At 47.2% G+C, this 17,256-nt stretch overlaps 2 protein-coding genes across 4 annotated transcripts; both read left to right on the top strand.

Moving 5' to 3' along the window:
• Positions 1-43: 43 nt before the first annotated feature.
• Positions 44-8,476, top strand: RUNDC1 (RUN domain containing 1). Of its 3 annotated transcripts, none has more exons than XM_070561872.1 (6): positions 44-541; positions 2,575-2,604; positions 3,447-3,605; positions 4,619-4,817; positions 5,772-5,891; positions 6,268-8,476. In XM_070561872.1, exons 1-6 carry the CDS (start codon positions 44-46, stop codon positions 7,131-7,133), a joined length of 1,872 nt encoding a protein of 623 aa, XP_070417973.1. In that variant the 3' UTR covers positions 7,134-8,476. The 3 variants fall into 3 exon arrangements, with proteins under 3 accessions (XP_070417973.1, XP_070417974.1, XP_008541623.2); XM_070561873.1 differs by having other exon boundaries at positions 44-542; positions 2,585-2,604; XM_008543401.2 differs by lacking the exon at positions 2,575-2,604.
• Positions 8,477-13,249: 4,773 nt separating this feature from the next.
• Positions 13,250-16,193, top strand: RPL27 (ribosomal protein L27). Its single transcript, XM_008543402.2, has 5 exons — positions 13,250-13,373; positions 13,617-13,699; positions 14,655-14,824; positions 15,885-15,995; positions 16,108-16,193. Exons 2-5 carry the CDS (start codon positions 13,619-13,621, stop codon positions 16,154-16,156), a joined length of 411 nt encoding a protein of 136 aa, XP_008541624.1. The 5' UTR covers positions 13,250-13,373; positions 13,617-13,618; the 3' UTR covers positions 16,157-16,193.
• The last annotated feature ends 1,063 nt before the right edge of the window (positions 16,194-17,256 follow it).

Here is a 17,256-nt window from a genome sequence, read left to right as displayed (position 1 = left end):
CAGCGAGGGGGCGCGGCTGAAGTGCGCCGGCGCTTCCGGGAAGATGGCGGCTGTCGAAGCGGCTGCAGAGCCGGTAACGGTGGTGGCAGCCGTCGGGCCAAAGGCGAAGGACGAAGAGGAGGAGGAAGAGGAATCGCTGCCACCGTGCGAGGCGGTGCGCTGGGCCCCGGTGGGGGCGGTGGCGGAGGCCGGGCCTGGGGCGGCTGCGTTCTCGGAAGAGGCGGCGGCCGAGGAGCCCGGCGCGGCCCCAGGCTCCCCGCCCGACTCGCCGGGCCGGACGCTGCAGCGGCTGCGGGCCGAGCGGCGGCGGCTGGATTCGGCGCTGCTCGCGCTGTCCTCGCACTTCGCGCAGGTGCAGTTCCGCCTGCGCCAGGTGGTGCGCGGGGCGCCGGCGGAGCAGCAGCGCCTCCTGCGCGAGCTTGAGGACTTCGCCTTCCGCGGGTGCCCTCACGTCCTGGGTTACGGGGGCCCCGAGGACCCCGCCAGCGACGAGGGCGACAGGCTGCCAGGGGACCGGCCACGGTTGCGGAGCGAGGACCAGGTGAGCAGCTGGGGCCGGCCCCCGAGGGTTACAGGAATAGGGGGCTTGGGTAGGTGGCGATGCTGACGCGGACAGAAGTAGACGTGGTGAGATGCCCAGCGATCTAGATGATAACGCGCGTCCGAGACGAGGAGACTGGAGACAGTTGGGCGGGGCCTGCTGAAGGGCAGAAGGACAGAGCGGCCTGGGAATGTGATGGTGAGAGGTGTCCACCGAAGGTCTGGAAAGAGATGCAGGTGTGATGAAGTGACGGGCAGAGGAGCGGTGAGCGAAGAGAGTATTCAGAGGGCAACAGAGCAACCGAAGCAATGCTGCTCCCGCTCGCCTTGCCGTCACCTCATAAAGTATCTAAGTCCTGAACACATTTGCTGATAGAGTACCCCAACCCTGGGGATTGGAAAATTGGCAAGTGAGTTGGAATCTGTGGAAATTTAGATCTGATCCCTGTCCGTGCTTTCCTGGAATCTAGAGAAAGTCTTTAATCTTTAGACTCTCTTGTCTGGGTGAGAACTTTGGTGAACTTTAGGGTCTCTTGGTAATTGAAAGAAACAACACCTGATTATATGAATTTCGTAATGTTGGTATTTTAAGACTCCTTCCCCATCGTGCTTAATAACTAGGCATTCTAAATGAGGTCCCTTTGGTAACTGAAGATCCAGTCTGTTAGCCTGTACTGAGGAGTAGTGAGAATCTGTATAACATACCAAAGGAACGTTTCCGTATAGTCTTTGAATCTCTGAAAGTGCACAATTGTAGGTAGCTTGTTGGAAGGGTTGAGGAGATTCGATGTCTTTTCTCCACCATTTTATTCTTCAAGTTACAACCCACATGTGGCTTTCTTCTCACTTAAACTAGCTTTAACCAAGAAGATTTATCAGTAACGGATACTGACTGGTTTATTTTAATTTGAAATGTTTCCAGTGCAATCCTGTGTTTACTGTTCCGCCCTTCTCTACACATATCCACAGCTCCTTGCACAAGGAGCAGCCACCTCAAATTACCAGACTTTTAAGGAATAGAAAACATAGAAGGAATTACTGTGGGCAGGCTCTATTCCGGTATGAAGAGCACTAAAGTTTCTGCGTGGATGTGGTGCCCTTTTCCTTGTTCATTTTCACTTTCAGAAACAGAATACAACTTTAAAAAAAAAAAAAGCGTAGTGCTCAAAACACCTAATAAACAGCTGTAATCTTGTGCGCGTATATTGACACATGAACAGGCAATGCCAAAGTGGGGTGACATGTTTGAAACAACGGATTTACTTCTTATCAGTTCCAAATTTTTTTTAACCAGTATTTTATCTCACTTCGTACTGGAAATTCTTTCTGTTATTTCCTGGCTTGTACCAGACCTCATTCTTCTTTCCTGTTAACCTTGTTTGCCCACATTCCAGTAAATATCGTACTGTAACTACCATGGCAAGTGACAGAGTTCAGCAGACATACTCATGAAAATGGAATCAGGATTTATGACTAGTTTCTTTCTTCCTTGGCTCCATAAAGTTGGGATACAATGAAAACACAAACAAAGAAAGTTTCTCCAGCTCTTTCTCCCTAGACTGGTTAGACAACTTCTTCCAGTCAGAGTTCATTATTTGGATGTCATTCTGTGCCTGATTCAGTTCAGTAACATACAACAAATGAATATTGAGAGCTTACCCTGTGCCAGGCACCGTGCTAGGCATTGGGGGTACAAAGTCAAGGTCCTTGCCTATAAGGAGTTCCTAGACCAGGGGAGACAGAATCCTAAACAAATTATAATATGACATGAGCTAGAGAAGTGTGTACAAGATACAGAGGAGAAAATGATCCGTTCTGCCTGGGGAAATCGAGGAAATGTTCTCTTAAAGGGTAGGTAGGCCTGCAGTAAGTGGGAGAGAGGAACAGGGTTCTAAGAAGAAACCGGAACGCTCAGAAAGGATTGGAGAGGGAGTATCCTGAGAAAAGGCTTACTTTCATGTTGAGCAAAGCTAAAGCAAGAGGATTGCTTTTTAAATAGCTTGAACAAAAAGTTAATTTGTTGTTTTTCATTTGTTCTCTCATGCCGTACTTCTGGAGAGCTTGGTAAGTACCATTTTAAGGTTAAATTTAATATCCTGTAGACTTCTACTTTATAATGCAGCCTTACACCTGCATGATAATGCTAGTTTTGCTTTGTTTTGTTTTTGATACTCAAGAAAGGCAAAGAACCAGTGTTTTACAATACATTGGCAAGACTTTACCACCCTGAAGGGTTTTTAATAATTTAAATGCAGAAACCACCTGGTGGTCAACAGTGGGAAAAGGAGTCACTGGTTAGGGAAACTTACCAGACATTTTTTTTTTTTAAACATTGTTACCTCCCTCCGCCATTACTTGGCTTTTGGATTTTTTTCACTGTCCCAGGCACCTGCGTTTATTCTTTTTATTTTTCAGAAGTGTATGATACATTGGAGGGGCTTTGAATCTTAAGAAAACTGGTTATGAGTTATAAAGCCTTTCTCTACACTCTTACCTCCAGATTCTCTTGCAAAATTTGGCTGCACGAAGTATTCAGGAGTTGTTCTGTGGTAATTGGCTGTGGAGGATGGCATGTTAATTCTTGGGAGGCTGTCTTGGCTAACATAAATTGTGTTAATTCTAACTAGACCTTTGACCAAGAAAAACGCAGTCTTAACAAAGGCCCCATTGTATTCATATCCTATTTCCAATGAGAGACAAATACTTTCTTAAAGAAAACACACATTTATTAAGTTGCCCTGCATGAAATATTCTTATTTTTAAATGTGTTTTATGAATTCCATATTTCGTGTGGATTACTTGGAAACATCTCATGTTTTACTAGGCATTATTGGCTTGACAGTATTCTTAATGTGCCTGAATTTTCCTTTTCCTGTGAAATAGACCTACGTATTTTCTCGTCTTAGAGTGAGCAGGAGAAACGAGAACGTCTGGAAACCCAAAGGGAGAAGCAGAAGGAACTGATCCTGCAGCTTAAAACCCAACTAGATGACCTGGAAACGTTTGCCTATCAAGAGGGCAGTTATGACTCCCTGCCACAGTCCGTGGTCTTGGAAAGACAGCGGGTGAGCAGACACCAGAGGCGCCTCCGCCACTGCCTAAGGTTACCTTGGCCCTTCCAGTGTTCACAGGACATTCTTTACTAGCTTGACCCTTGTCCTTACTGAGAATCCATTTGCTGGCCCAAATCAAAGGGAAGTTTTGCTATTACCTTGGACCAGTCTTTATTCACACATGGAAACACAAGTTCCAAAGCTTTATAATATAATGATTGAGCTCTTTCTGTGGTTATTATTAATAATAATAGCAATATATAATCATAACAATAATAATGTCTTTCATTTGATCATTAAAATAGTTTTACTTGGGAACATCGTACAACGTAACTAGCTTTTTTCCCCATGACTGGTTTATAAATATTCCAGGAATCCAGAGTGACTTTAATGCTGTATTTATTTAAGCAACACCTGAGTAGACAAGTAAATCTGCTGGTAGAGATACAGCTACCACCTCCCCTGCATGTTTGTCTCTGCCTGTGATGTGGCTGTTTTTCAGGCCAAGGTGGAGTTACATTACCTGGGTTTCAAATTGTTCCTAATATTGTCACTAGGATATTTTGGTTGTAATGTACTTTGATGTTTTCTAGAGATTTTTCTTTGGTTGCCTAGAGTAGGGCAAGACCAGATGAGAAGGATTAGAAACTAAGAAAAATCAGTGTTTATTCTCTTGGAGGCCTTGGGGGAAGCTAAATGTGAGGCTTTTTGGATCATGAGCCACTTGGGACTGTTACCACTGTTGTTCTCCTGAGTGACAGTTGCCTGGCCTGGTAGAAAACTTGCAGTGAGAGGAAAATTTCTATCAGAGAGGAACCAAGGGTTCTTGTTACGGTAAGAGAAGTAAAGCCTTTGTGTCCTCAGCTTGATCAACAGCTGCACCATTTTCTCTCACAAATTTGGGAGTTCCGTGTGTCTTTAATTGCCATTTAAGGCTAGGAGGCATACTAGTTAAGATTCTCCTTCTTCCTAACCTTTTCCCTGAAAATTCCTAAGGGTGTGCTCATTGCTTGTGGTCTTGATAGGTGGTCATAGATGAGTTAATAAAGAAACTGGACATGAACCTGAATGAGGACATCAGTTCACTGTCCACTGAAGAGCTCCGGCAGCGTGTGGATGCAGCTGTGGCTCAGATTGTCAACCCAGCCCGTGTGAAAGAACAGTTGGTTGAGCAGCTGAAAACTCAGATCCGAGACCTCGAGATGTTCATCAACTTTATCCAAGGTCAGAGGAGGGGATGGGAAGAGAAGAGTGGACAGATGTCGTAATAATTCTATGTATTCTGAGTATGATACCTACAGATGCCAGTTCTTGTGATCTTGAAGAGGTTTGATCACTCAGGGAGCCCGCATGGTAGAGTGGAAAGAACGTGGATTTTGGAACCAGATAGTTAAAATCCCTTCTCTGCCACTTACTGGCTTCGTGTCTTTGGGCAGATTACTAACTTCTTTAGTCCCACTCTCTTTATCCATAAAATAATGATTCATGCTTCTTTCACTCAGCAAATATTTATTGAGCCAGCTACTGTATGACAGTTACTGTCCTACACAATTAAGATAATATTTGTAAAAGTTTTGTCATTTGACGGCTGGCCCGGTGGTGCGGTGGTTAAGTGCGCACGTTCTACTTCGGCGGCCCAGGGTTCGCCAGTTTGGGTCCCAGGTGTGGACGTGGCACCGCGTAGCGAGCCATGCTGTGGCAGGCATCCCACATATAAAGTAGAGGAAGATGGGCACGGATGTTAGCTCAGGGCCAGTCTTCCTCAGAAAAAAGAGGAGGATTGGCAGATGTTAGCTCAGGGCTAATCTTCCTCGGCGGGAAAAAAAAAAGTTTCATCATTTGGTAGGCACTGGTAAATATTATTTTTCCTTTAAAAATCTGCCATAGGCTCCGGCCCCATAGCCGAGTGGTTAAGTTTGCACGCCCTGCTTTAGTGGCCCAGGGTTTCACCAGTTCAGGTCCTGAGCGCGGACCTAGCACTACTCATCAAACCATGCTGAGGCGGTGTCCCACATGCCACAACTAGAAGGACCCACAACTAAAATATACAACTATGTACTGGGGGGCTTTGGAGAGATAAAGGAACAATTTAAAAAATCTAAAAAAAAAATAATAATAATAAAAATCTGCCATAAAGGGGTTAAATAAGTATCTCATCTTTGTAACTTCTGATTACAGATGAAGTGGGAAGCCCGTTGCAGACAGATAGTGGACACTGTGAATGCAAGGCCAGTGGGAAGACAGGAAATGGCTCGACCAGACCTGGCAGCAGCAAACTGCCCCAAGGAAACAACAAAGGTAAGTCCAGCTTCCGGAACTGGCAAGTCTATAGAGACAGAAAGTAGCTTAGTGGTTGCCTCAGGCTTGAGGGGTTGGGGAGAAGTGGGGAATGGGAAATGCTAACAGTATGGGGTTTCTTTTGGGGATGATGGTTGCACAACTCTGTGAATATTCTAAAAACCACTAAATTGTATGGTATGTGAATTATATTCAATATAGCTGTTATTAATCAAAACAAAATACTAAGTCCAGCAAAAAAAACAGGTGGCTCTTGGCTTCACGTGGGACCCATACTATATCTCAGAAGCAAGACTTGATCTCAGCCCATGACTTGTTGAATGTACCTCTGTGCCGTCATGGCCATAGCTGATGAGTCGTTGTGTTTCCTAAACAGCGAAGGCAGAAGATGTGAAGAGAGTTCGAGAGACGGGGCTGCACCTGATGCGGCGAGCACTGGCAGTGCTTCACATCTTTGCTGTCAGCCAGTTTGGTTGTGCCACAGGCCAGATCCCACAGACCCTGTGGCAGAGGGGTCAGGCTGACAGGGACTACTCTCCCTTACTGAAGAGGCTGGAGGTATCAGTAGACAGAGTGAGGCAGCTGGCCTTGAGGCACCAGCCTCACAACCACGTCATCACTTCCGCCAACCTCCAGGACCTCTCTCTGGGAGGCAAGGATGAGCTGACCATGGCTGTGCGGAAGGAGCTGACGGTAGCTGTGAGGGACCTGCTGGCCCATGGACTGTATGCCTCCTCACCAGGGATGAGCCTGGTCATGGCCCCCATTGCTTGTTTGCTGCCAGCCTTCTCCTCGGCCCCCGAGGCCATGCACCCCTGGGAGCTCTTTGTAAAGTACTACCACGCTAAGAACGGCCGCGCTTATGTGGAATCCCCAGCCCGGAAGCTCTCCCAGTCCTTCGCCCTGCCTGTTATGGGAGGCACTGTGGTGACCCCCAAGCAGAGCCTACTGACAGCCATCCACATGGTGCTGACGGAGCACGACCCCTTTAAGCGCAGCGCAGACTCAGAGCTAAAGGCCTTGGTGTGCATGGCACTGAATGAGCAGCGTCTCGTGTCTTGGGTGAACCTCATCTGCAAGTCGGGATCACTCATTGAGCCCCACTACCAGCCTTGGAGCTACATGGCACACACAGGCTTTGAGAGTGCCCTCAACCTGCTCAGTCGCCTCAGCAGCCTCAAGTTCAGTCTCCCTGTAGACCTGGCCGTGCGCCAACTCAAGAACATCAAAGATGCCTTTTGATAGGAATGTTCTGGCCCTAGACCATCACCTTGCTTGGTAGGGACAGATGGTTAGTCTTCTGGGATAGGAGCAAGGAACAGGAGGAGAGCTTACAGACATCTTCCCTAGCCAAAGGACTGCAAAGTCTGTTTTCCCCACCCACTTAGTATCTCAGAAAGAAATACAGGGGGGGAGGGGGGTCAGAAAAAAGCAATGCTGGAGATCCTCTTGTTAAAAGGTTCTGCCCTGGTGTGTAACCACAGTGTACATGTGGGCACATATAGTTGAGCCTGTGTGAAAGGAATCAGTCATGACACACAGTTAATGCACCAACTTGTCATGCCACATCTGATTTTTAGGAACCCCAGGTTGTTCTAACCATTCTCTTTATGGCAGTGACTGACAATATGAGTGAGTTCTTGCTCTGGAAGACATTTGACTTGAGGCTCCTGTGAGTCAAATCGGGAGCCAAGATCCGGGGAAGCTGTGTATGTTCCATAGCTGCCTCTAAAACTGGGAGCGTGAATATCTCAGAACAGCATTTCTAAGAACGTTAAGTAAAAGTTGATTTTGTTATGAGCCCTTTTCATGTAGAGGTAAGAACTGGAATCTGTTCCTGGCAAGGTGATCCTCTTACAGTACATTGATGGTCTTTTGGTTTTGCTGCTGGTTGTTTATAAGGAATAACAACCGTTGTCTGGTACCATGTCCTCTGGCAAGTAACCTTTCCTCTGCACACCTCCCAACAAGACGCTGACACAGTCTGCTCAGGAGTAAATGTGGTAGAGGTATGCTCCCTGAGAGAACCCTTGCCACCTGAGTCAAGTTGGGATAGGAATACACATGGGTGACCAGCAGTGACTCTTCCTGGGGTTGTGATTCTACTTGTCCTGGAGGCTGGATGGTGGCCGAGGTCTAATCATGCGATAGGTACTACAGCAGGGACAGGGATCCAGCAGATCTCAGTTGACAGACAGGGGGGCTGAGCATTTCATTGTAAAACTGACTCTGGAGTGGTCCTATTTGGTCTTGAGTATTTTAGCCTTTTTAGTTCATGTTTGTCATTCAGCTTGCATACTGCTCCAGGACTGACCAAAGAGGGGCAAAGTGTATCACTTTCTGGAGGATCAAATTGGCTTCCAACACTGATTCAGCATTGTTTCACGTATTAAATAGCCAGCTGTCCTTTATGTGAGCACTGTTACGTAGTGCATTTTAACTTAATTTTTTTCACAACATGTTATTTAAGGTATATTATTGATAATTCATTAGAATTAGTCCTCTTTCTGTGTGAACAAGAATAAGTGTAAAATGTGAAAAATAATCTATCTGTGGTTGCTAATAAAATCATAGTATTTTGTGTAGTTTCTCTGCAAAGACCTTAGAGACCCTTGGCTTTGGTTTGTATGTCTGTCTGGGTATTATCAGCCCATCTGATCCAGCTCATATTTCCTTGAGTGATGTCTGGCCCCTGGCCTTTCTGCCTCTCTGCTCTGTGCCCTGCATCAACTCCCAGCTTTGGTGGTGCTTTTTCCTCTTGAACAAATTCACTAAAAAGTGCCCTTGCATTATCATCCCATCTCGCCCAGGTCTGCAGTCCCATCCCCACATCAGATCTCACCACACATGCCACTTTTGGAATTGGCAGTTTTAGATCCATTGGTATCATTTGAGGTGGGTAATAACTGCTATAGCCATGTGGCAGAGCCCTGGATCACCCCAGTAGTATTTTTTTTCTAATCCTCACGGAAATGAATTTGTATGGAGGCTGCGTGCTAGCATCATGGGAGGCATTTTTGTTTGTGTCATCCTAATGTAATTCTCACTACTTGTAAGTAAATGGGAACAATATTCCCATTTTTTTATTTTTATTTTTTAGAGTTTATTATTTTTTTTAAAGATTAACACCTGAGGTAACAACTGTTGCTAATCTTTTCTTCCCCTCCCCCTCCCCCTCCCCCTCCCCCTCCCCCTCCCCCTCCTCCTCCCCCTCCTCCTCCTCCTCCTCCTCCTCCTCCTCCTCCTCTCCCCCCCCCCCCCGCAGCCAGTACATAGTTATATATTTTAGCTGTAGGTCTTTGTGGTTGTGCTATGTGGGACGCTGCCTCAGCATGGCTTGATAAGCAGTGTCATGTCCGCGCCTGGGATCCGAACCAGCGAAACCCTGGGCCGCCGAAGTGCAGTGCACAAACTTAACCACTCTGCCACGGGGCTGGCCCCTATCGCCACTTTATAGCTGAGGAAACCGAACTGCAGAAAGCTTAAACATTTTGTCCAGGTTTACGTGATGGAAGAGCTGGAATTTGGACTCAAGTTGCCTGAATCCAAATCCTATGAGCTTTATACTCTATCATGTTACCTCATTGTATGATGCTGCTTGCAAATCTTTTGCTCCTCTCTCTCCTATATCCACCCTCTCACTCTGCCTCACTTTGGAGAAGAGAAGGTATTTTCCACATACCTGCCTGAAATTTCAGCTGCCAGAGGACTAGCCTGCAGGGAAATGGGCAGATAGCCATTGCTCTGCCAAGTTCTTCATGAGTAGAGACGGAGACAATCCTGCCACCATGCCAGCAGTCACATGTCTGCTAGTCACTGATATCTGCCTTGTAACTGAGTCCAGAGCTCTGTCTTTGGCTTGGGGTGAGGCAGACAGGATGAGGGAGGAGAGGAGGAACAGTTAGCCCAGGTCTGAGGATATGCAAGAGTAGAATGAAAAAGTCATGGATATGTATCCAAGGAAAGTTCAGGGTCTGTTGTAAAGGTATGCTCTGCAAAGCATTGTTACAGATTTCTGAGGTGCTCTGTATTCATTCATTCATTCATTATTGAGGGCATACCACCTGCCTGGGCCAGGCTTGGTGCTGAAGAAGGAGAGAAGTAAAACATACTCCCTGCCCTCAAGGAACACAATATCCAGCTAAAGAGATGCCAAACCAATTGCAGGTTTGAGTAGCTTGCTAAAACACAAATTGCTGGGTCAAATCCCCAGAGTTTGTTATTTATTAGCTCTGGGGTGGGGCCTGAGAATTTGCATTTCTAACAATACCCAGGTTTTGCTGATGCTACTGGTCTGGGACCACTTTGGGAACCATTGATCCAAGCCAACTAAGATGTGTTATAGGAAAGGTAAGTACGGATTGGATTGCTGAGGGAATGCAGGGAAGGAAGAGATTAATTCTGCCTAAGAGAATTCTAGAGTGGCCTTGAAGGATGGATGAGGTTTGGATACGATTTTGTCTGGCTACAGTGGAGGAGAAGAATAAAGACACGTGGAACAGCCTGAGCAAAGACTCCAGAGTTCAGAAGAGGTTGGATCTTTGAGTAGTGGAGCTAGCTGGAACCAAGAGGGTATGTGAGAAGTGTGGAGGAGTCATAGGAACTTGTGCTGAAGGAAAAGTAGAAAGGGAGTAAGAGTTCAAATCTTGGTACAGAGAATCAACAAGGCTTTCAAGCAGATAAGTGGTGGACTTAAGAGTTGTGTTTAGAGAAGTTTCTCAAAATAAGATCTGTAGATCTGGGGCTGGCCCTGTGGCCGAGCGGTTAAGTTCGCGCGCTCCACTGCAGGCGGCCCAGTGTTTCGTTGGTTCGAATCCTGGGCGCGGACATGGCACTGCTCATCACACCACGCTGAGGCAGCGTCCCACATGCCACAACTAGAAGGACCCACAACGAAGAATATACAACTATGTACCAGGGGGCTTTGGGGAGAAAAAGGAAAAAAATGAAATCTTAAAAAAAAAAAAAAGATCTGTAGATCTTTATTTTGGCTGTACTCCAGACCTGAATTGGAATCTCTTGGATTGGAGAGGCATCTTTAATAAGCATCCCAAGAAATTCTGACCCACACAGAAGTTTGAGAAGGGACTGGAGAAGAAAAAGAACTGAGGCTGCATCAGAGCAGGTGGAAACGGATAGAAAAGATTTAGGGGCTGGCCCTGTGGTGTAGTGGTTGAGTTTGGTGCACTCTGTTCAGCGGCCCAGGTTCACAGGCTCAGAGCCCAGGGAAGGATCTAGAGCACTCATCGGCCATCCCGTGGCAGCGACCCACATACAAAAGTGAGGAAGACTGACAGAGATGTTAGCTCAGGGCTAATCTTCCTCAGCAACAACAACAACAACAACAAAGATTTAAAAGACATTAGGCTAGGGCCAGCCCGGTGGCACAGCAGTTAAGTTCGCATGTTCTGCTTCTCAGTGGCCCAGGGTTCGCCAGTTTGGATCCCGGGTGCGGACATGGCACCACGTGGCAAGCCATGCTGTGGTAGGCATCCCACATATAAAGTAGAGGAAGATGGGCACGATGTTAGCTCAGGGCCAGGCTTCCTTAGCAAAAAGAGGAGGACTGGCAGTAGTTAGCTCAGGGCTAATCTTCCTCAAAAAAAAAAAAAAAAAAAGACATTAGGCTAAATTAGGCTAAGACTAATTTCATTTGGAAAGCTTTAGTTTGTGAGAAGAGTCCAAGACAATTATAAGATTTCACGGTTTGGTTTCTAGTTTCCAAGAGAAACAGCAAAAGAGGCAGAAGCATATAAGGAGCCTGGGAGAAGACTGTGGAAGTGGAAATGGAAATGGACAGAGCAGTGTGGTGTAGTGAGCAGGGAGAGCACGGGTTGAGCATTGGGAGACCTTCCTCTGCACCACCAACCCTGTGACTTTGCAGCTCTAGAACTGTCCTCTCATCTTTGAGAGGCCAGAGTAGGGATCTCTGAGGTCCCTTCCAACTCCAAAATGTCACATTCTTAACGAAAGCAGAAAATAGTATAATTGAATATATAAATGTAAGTACACAATTAGGGTGATAAACCATTGGAATAGGGTCCGGAGGGCTGCAGGGAAAACTGATCCTTGGAGAGCATCAAGAAGAGAATTGATGAAACCCTGATAGTTCCCACGTCTCGCCCAAGACCAATCCTATAGATTCTTCAATGTTCAGATAAACTGTAAGATGGTTTCTCTTTCTCTTGAACTTGGAAGGCACCTAAAGAACCTTGGAGGGGGCTGGCCCCGTGGCCGAGTGGTTAAGTTCGCGTGCTCCGCTGCAGGCGGCCCAGTGTTTCATTGGTTCGAATCCTGGGTGTGGACATGGCACTGCTCATCAAACAACGCGGAGGCAGCGTCCCACATGCCACAACTAGAAGGACCCACAATAAAGAATGTGCAACTGTGTACTGGGGGGCTTTGGGGAGAAAAAGGAAAACAAAAACCATCGAAAAACACTCTTCCAGTGAGTGAGGAGAAATAATCCAGTTTGAGAGCCAACTAAATTTGGGTTCAAACCTAGATTTGAATTCCATCTATGCTACTGATCAAGCTCAACCTCAGAGAGGTAATTTATCCTCTCTGAATCTCAATTTTCTCATGCTAAATGGGAGGAAAATACTCAACATGCAGAGTGGTGAGAATTAAATAGGCTGTCGACTTACATACATCTTGCCTGGCACAGAGCAGGTGCTCAGTGTGGTGACAGGGTAAACAGTTATGGACTCAGGAGGACTGCCTGAGTCTGAGTCTCAGCTCCACCATTTACCAGCTGTGAACTTTGGGCAAATCACTTAATCTCTCTAGGCCACAGTTTCTTCAATTGTAGGATGCAGATAATAGTACCTATCTCCTAGCATTGTTATGAGGATTAAATGAGATGATATACATAAATAGATTAACTCGGCCTGGCACAGGGTAAGCAGCTGCCATTACCATCATCGTCCACCTCCCTCACTGCTTATTCTAGTCAGTAATATCTATGACATGATCAGACTGTAAATGTTGGGGGCAAGTACCCTTCTTTGATTGATCTTCGTCTCTCCTTCCTTAGGTCTAACAGTGCTCAAGGTGGGAACCAATAAATGTCCTATTTTGTTCCCTGACTCTTCCAAGGCGAAAAAAAGTAAATTTCAAACTGCGTACCCCTCCTAGCGCCAGAAAAATGAACTACAACCAAGGGGGCAGAGGAGCAGCTGAGTGAAAAGACTGCGCATAAAAGCCTTTCTTGCTCCTCCATCCGCACGCGGGAGACAGGACTCCTTTGCTCTTGTCTACTGCTAGAGCTGCTAATAAAGTTTGACTTGAATAAGTGAGAGGCCTGGCCCTGCTTTCCCCTCAAGGGCTTCTTCCGCCCGTAACACAGATTCTGAGCGCCACGCAAGAGGCGGGGCGAGGCCTAAAGGGCAGGACCGGAAGTGAGGTCACCTCTCCCGAGGTGAAAGGTTAGCGGAAGTGCCGTTCTTTCCTTTCTCCTGTAGGTCCTGGTGGTTGCTGTCGGTGAGTAGAGGCTTGTCCCGGGTCTTCCAATCCACTGCCATCCGTGGCCTGAGGGTCGAGTTGTGCGGCGGCGCCGGGTGCTTTCCGTTCCTCGGTCTCTGGCGGCTTCGTAGCGGATCCTGTTCTGCCAGCAGAGCCCGCGGGCGGCCTGGGCCAAGAGGGCAGTGAGGGCAGCCTGAAGTTCCGGGCCCACAGCCTCCGCTTGCGGGTTTCTGAGCCGTCCTTTCTCCTTCCTCTCTGCAGAAATGGGCAAGTTCATGAAACCCGGGAAGGTGGTGCTGGTCCTGGCCGGACGCTACTCCGGACGCAAAGCGGTCATCGTGAAGGTACCAGCCTTGGGAGCCTCTGCGCTGTCGCCTCCCGGCGCTTTCGGAGGGCGGGCAGGCTTGCAATTCAGGACATAGATTAGGGGCCTGGCCCACTGAGCGTTGCGGGTGGTGGGGGCGGGGTGGTGAGCGCGTGAGAGCTTTGGTGAGAGGAGGAAGCAAAATAAAACAAATGTAAGTTGAATTGGGCAGCTGACATATCGCGTCCTCTACCGAAGAGGCTTTAAGTCATGACAGTGGCCACCGTTGCTTGAACGCTTGCTTGGTGCCTGGCGCTGCCTTCCAGCTGTTGCCAGGTCCGATCCTCGCAGTGCCCATGGGGACTTGCTTTACTGAGAAGGTTTGGAGGTGTTAGTAATTCACCTGAGGTCTAACAGGTAGTGAGTGCTGCAGCTGGGACTCTGCAGAGAGACGTCGTTTAGTCAGAGCGGTCACTCTGCATAGCCCTTCACTGTTGGCCCTCTGCCTGCCTCTCGTAGTCTCCTGTGAGGTCTGTGAGCTCTGGCTGCATATGCCCCTGCTTTTGGCTGTTGTGGGGTCACCGGGGCACCCTTGGTTCCCCTTTCTCCACCTGAGTCTGGTTTCTGGAGTTAGGCGGCCAGTTTGGGCCTCTGTCCCTTAGTGGCAGCGCAATCGTGGAGGAAATTAAGAGATGTAAAGTCCTAAGAACCGGTGCTTGGCACATAGCAAGCACTCCGTAAATGTTAACTCTTGTTTCTTTTAAATCTCTTACTTCCCTGGAATCTTTCCAGATTCTTCCTGGAGGGAGTGAATACCACCCTTACTCCTGCTACTCTGTGGGCATCTAGCGTAGTACTTAGAATGTCTGCTTCGTGTGATTTTTATAACAGTGGGTCTTGGAGACCCAGGCGTGGGGCTGTTCTATACATGCCCTGCATCTGGCAGATTTTAATAGGCCTTCAGTTAAGAACTAATGTGATTCTTGCTCATTCAGAACATTGATGATGGCACCTCAGACCGCCCCTACAGCCATGCTCTAGTGGCTGGAATTGACCGCTATCCCCGCAAAGTGACAGCTGCCATGGGCAAGAAGAAAATCGCCAAGAGGTCAAAGATCAAATCTTTTGTGAAAGTTTATAACTACAATCACCTCATGCCCACAAGGTGAGCCTTCCAAGCATGGGACTGAAGGCGACTTTTTTTTTTCCTCCTTTCTGCCCTGCTGAATAGGGAGACAACCTTGTAGCCACTCCAGCGTGGGGAAGAGACATCGTTTTCAACTTGTCACTTATAAAATGGCTGTGGTTTCCAGTGTTGCCTCTTTAATCTGTGTTGAAACTGTTCACGTTCCTGTCATTTTCTGTAGTGACTTCCCTGACTTGGCCAGGCAGGATTGAAAAATCTCTTTCAAGCTTGCTCTTGATCTCTCTCCTCGCCTGAAAATTCTTTGTGTTGATTAAAGATTGTTGCATTTGTGTCCAGCCACAGTAAACGTAGCCATAAGATCTGACCTGCCCTCGTCCACTGTTCCACCGTCGAGGATAGTCATTACAGGCTTTCACAAATGTTTGGTAAATAAGTGAAAGCAGGTCTCCCCCTGTTAATTCCGCTCAACTGCTGGGCCCTTTAGTTCCTGGCCTTTCACAGTAGTGTGTAGCATATACACTATCTTGGTACAGAGTTATAAGGAAATACAAGATTAGAGAGAGACTGACCAATAATTGCCCAAACCCAGCAGCATGCGCCTTGAAAGTTTGCTACTCAGGGTGCATGTTTACCTTAATTTGCTGTTTCTCAGTTGCTGGAAAGCAGTGAGGCTGAGCCAGCTAGCCACTCAGCTTTTGCGTTGTCCTAATGACACTGACCCTGCATAGGCAGAATTTGAACAACACTAAATAAAATGGCTCCAAATGGAAAGGTAGCCAGCCGCCATGATCATAGTAAAGATCTAATAAAGTGATGGTTCTTAGTTAGAAAAAATAAAGTAGTTATGGAGAATTGAGAGTGAAATGTGAAGTTTTTCAGTGGTTTGAAACTATGTAAATAAGTCTGTTAAAATTGTAAATTTCCAGAGAATGTCATCAGGACTTTGGCACAGCTTTTGATGTTTGCTCCTATGGAGTTAGACCCTAACACCCCAATGTCACAGGAGTACTTGGGGGGGAAGGTGAAGGCCCTGGCAGGCAGCCTGTGGCTGCTCCTACCTCCCTGCCCTTGTCCCCAGGTACTCTGTGGATATCCCCTTGGACAAAACTGTTGTCAACAAAGATGTCTTCAGAGACCCTGCTCTTAAACGCAAGGCCCGACGAGAAGCCAAGGTCAAGTTCGAGGAGAGGTAAGTAGGCTTGGGTAGTGGATGCTGGGGTATGCTTTCACTGTTCTCTCTGAAGGGAGTTTTGTCTTGTTCTCTCTTCATTGGCGTCCTTTTTTCTCCCTCTCCCCTCTAGATACAAGACCGGCAAGAACAAATGGTTCTTCCAGAAGCTGCGGTTTTAGATCTGGTTTGTCTCAGTCATTAAAAATACAAAAAATCCTTGTCTGTGTGCTGCATGCATTATTGACTGGGGCAGAGCATTCATATGAGAGACACCGGGTAGAGGATGAGCGGCTGTGGGGAAATAAAAAGGCTTGACTGCCTTTGTGAGGCTACTTCTGTTCCCCTACCCCATCAGTTGCCCCTTGATAGGTAAAGTGTGATACTGAACTGTTTCCCCAGAATGGCTGCTCTTGACAGCTTTAGGTGTAGCATTGTTTAGCATCCTTGGCTTCGACCCATTACATACATAGAGAACCCTCCACCCCATTGTGAAAACCAAAGGCTCCTCTCAGTGAAGACCAGCTACTTTGGATTCAAAGTCATTAACCTGAAGTGGTTTGTTTAACCACTGAGTGCCAGCATCCCACCCTGCGACTGAGATTTAGCAGGTCAGAAAACTTGTCAGGTGATATGGTGCTACTCGGATGAGGACCACGCTGGAGAACTGCTCTAGATAATAAAGATGGTGCCGACGATGAAGTCCTGAGCCCCAGAGCAGCCATTGCTAGTGGGACCAGGGAGAGGTCCCCAAACAGTCTGGCTAGCAAAGGTTGGCAAGAAAGGATGTGATTGGAGGGGCTTGGGCATTGGGTTGTGTCACCACTGTGTGTTGCAGGAGAGGCATTTGGACCTCCTATCTGTGATTTTACCTTTAGATACTTAATTGTGACCCTGTTTTACTGACAAAATGTGCTCTCCTGCTGAGCTGCTTCTAGGTCACTAGATGGAACCAGGATTCAAACAGGCTTATTTTTTCAAGGCTTGCACTTGGCACACTTCCATCTGGGATGGTGGGGAGGTGTTGAGAAAGGGACTTGCTAAGTTATTCTTAGCAGAAAAATCCTGGACTGGGTGAAAATATTGGAAATGTGTTGTGTACTTTCACATGTGCACGCTTCACCCTTAGAACACTGGGCATCTCTTTTGAGATGGACTCCTGTTAAGTACCTTGCCTACTCAGTCACAAATGGAACTGAATTTAAACCTTCCTCTGAAGATTGAGCAAGTTCCACTCTGCCTCAGGGCCCAAGTTCAAATAACAGTTCCAGCCCGGTTTGGA

This window comes from Equus przewalskii, chromosome 10 (genome assembly GCF_037783145.1).
Source record: "Equus przewalskii isolate Varuska chromosome 10, EquPr2, whole genome shotgun sequence".
NCBI lineage: Eukaryota > Metazoa > Chordata > Mammalia > Perissodactyla > Equidae > Equus > Equus przewalskii.
This window is presented reverse-complemented; position numbering and strand designations above follow the sequence as displayed.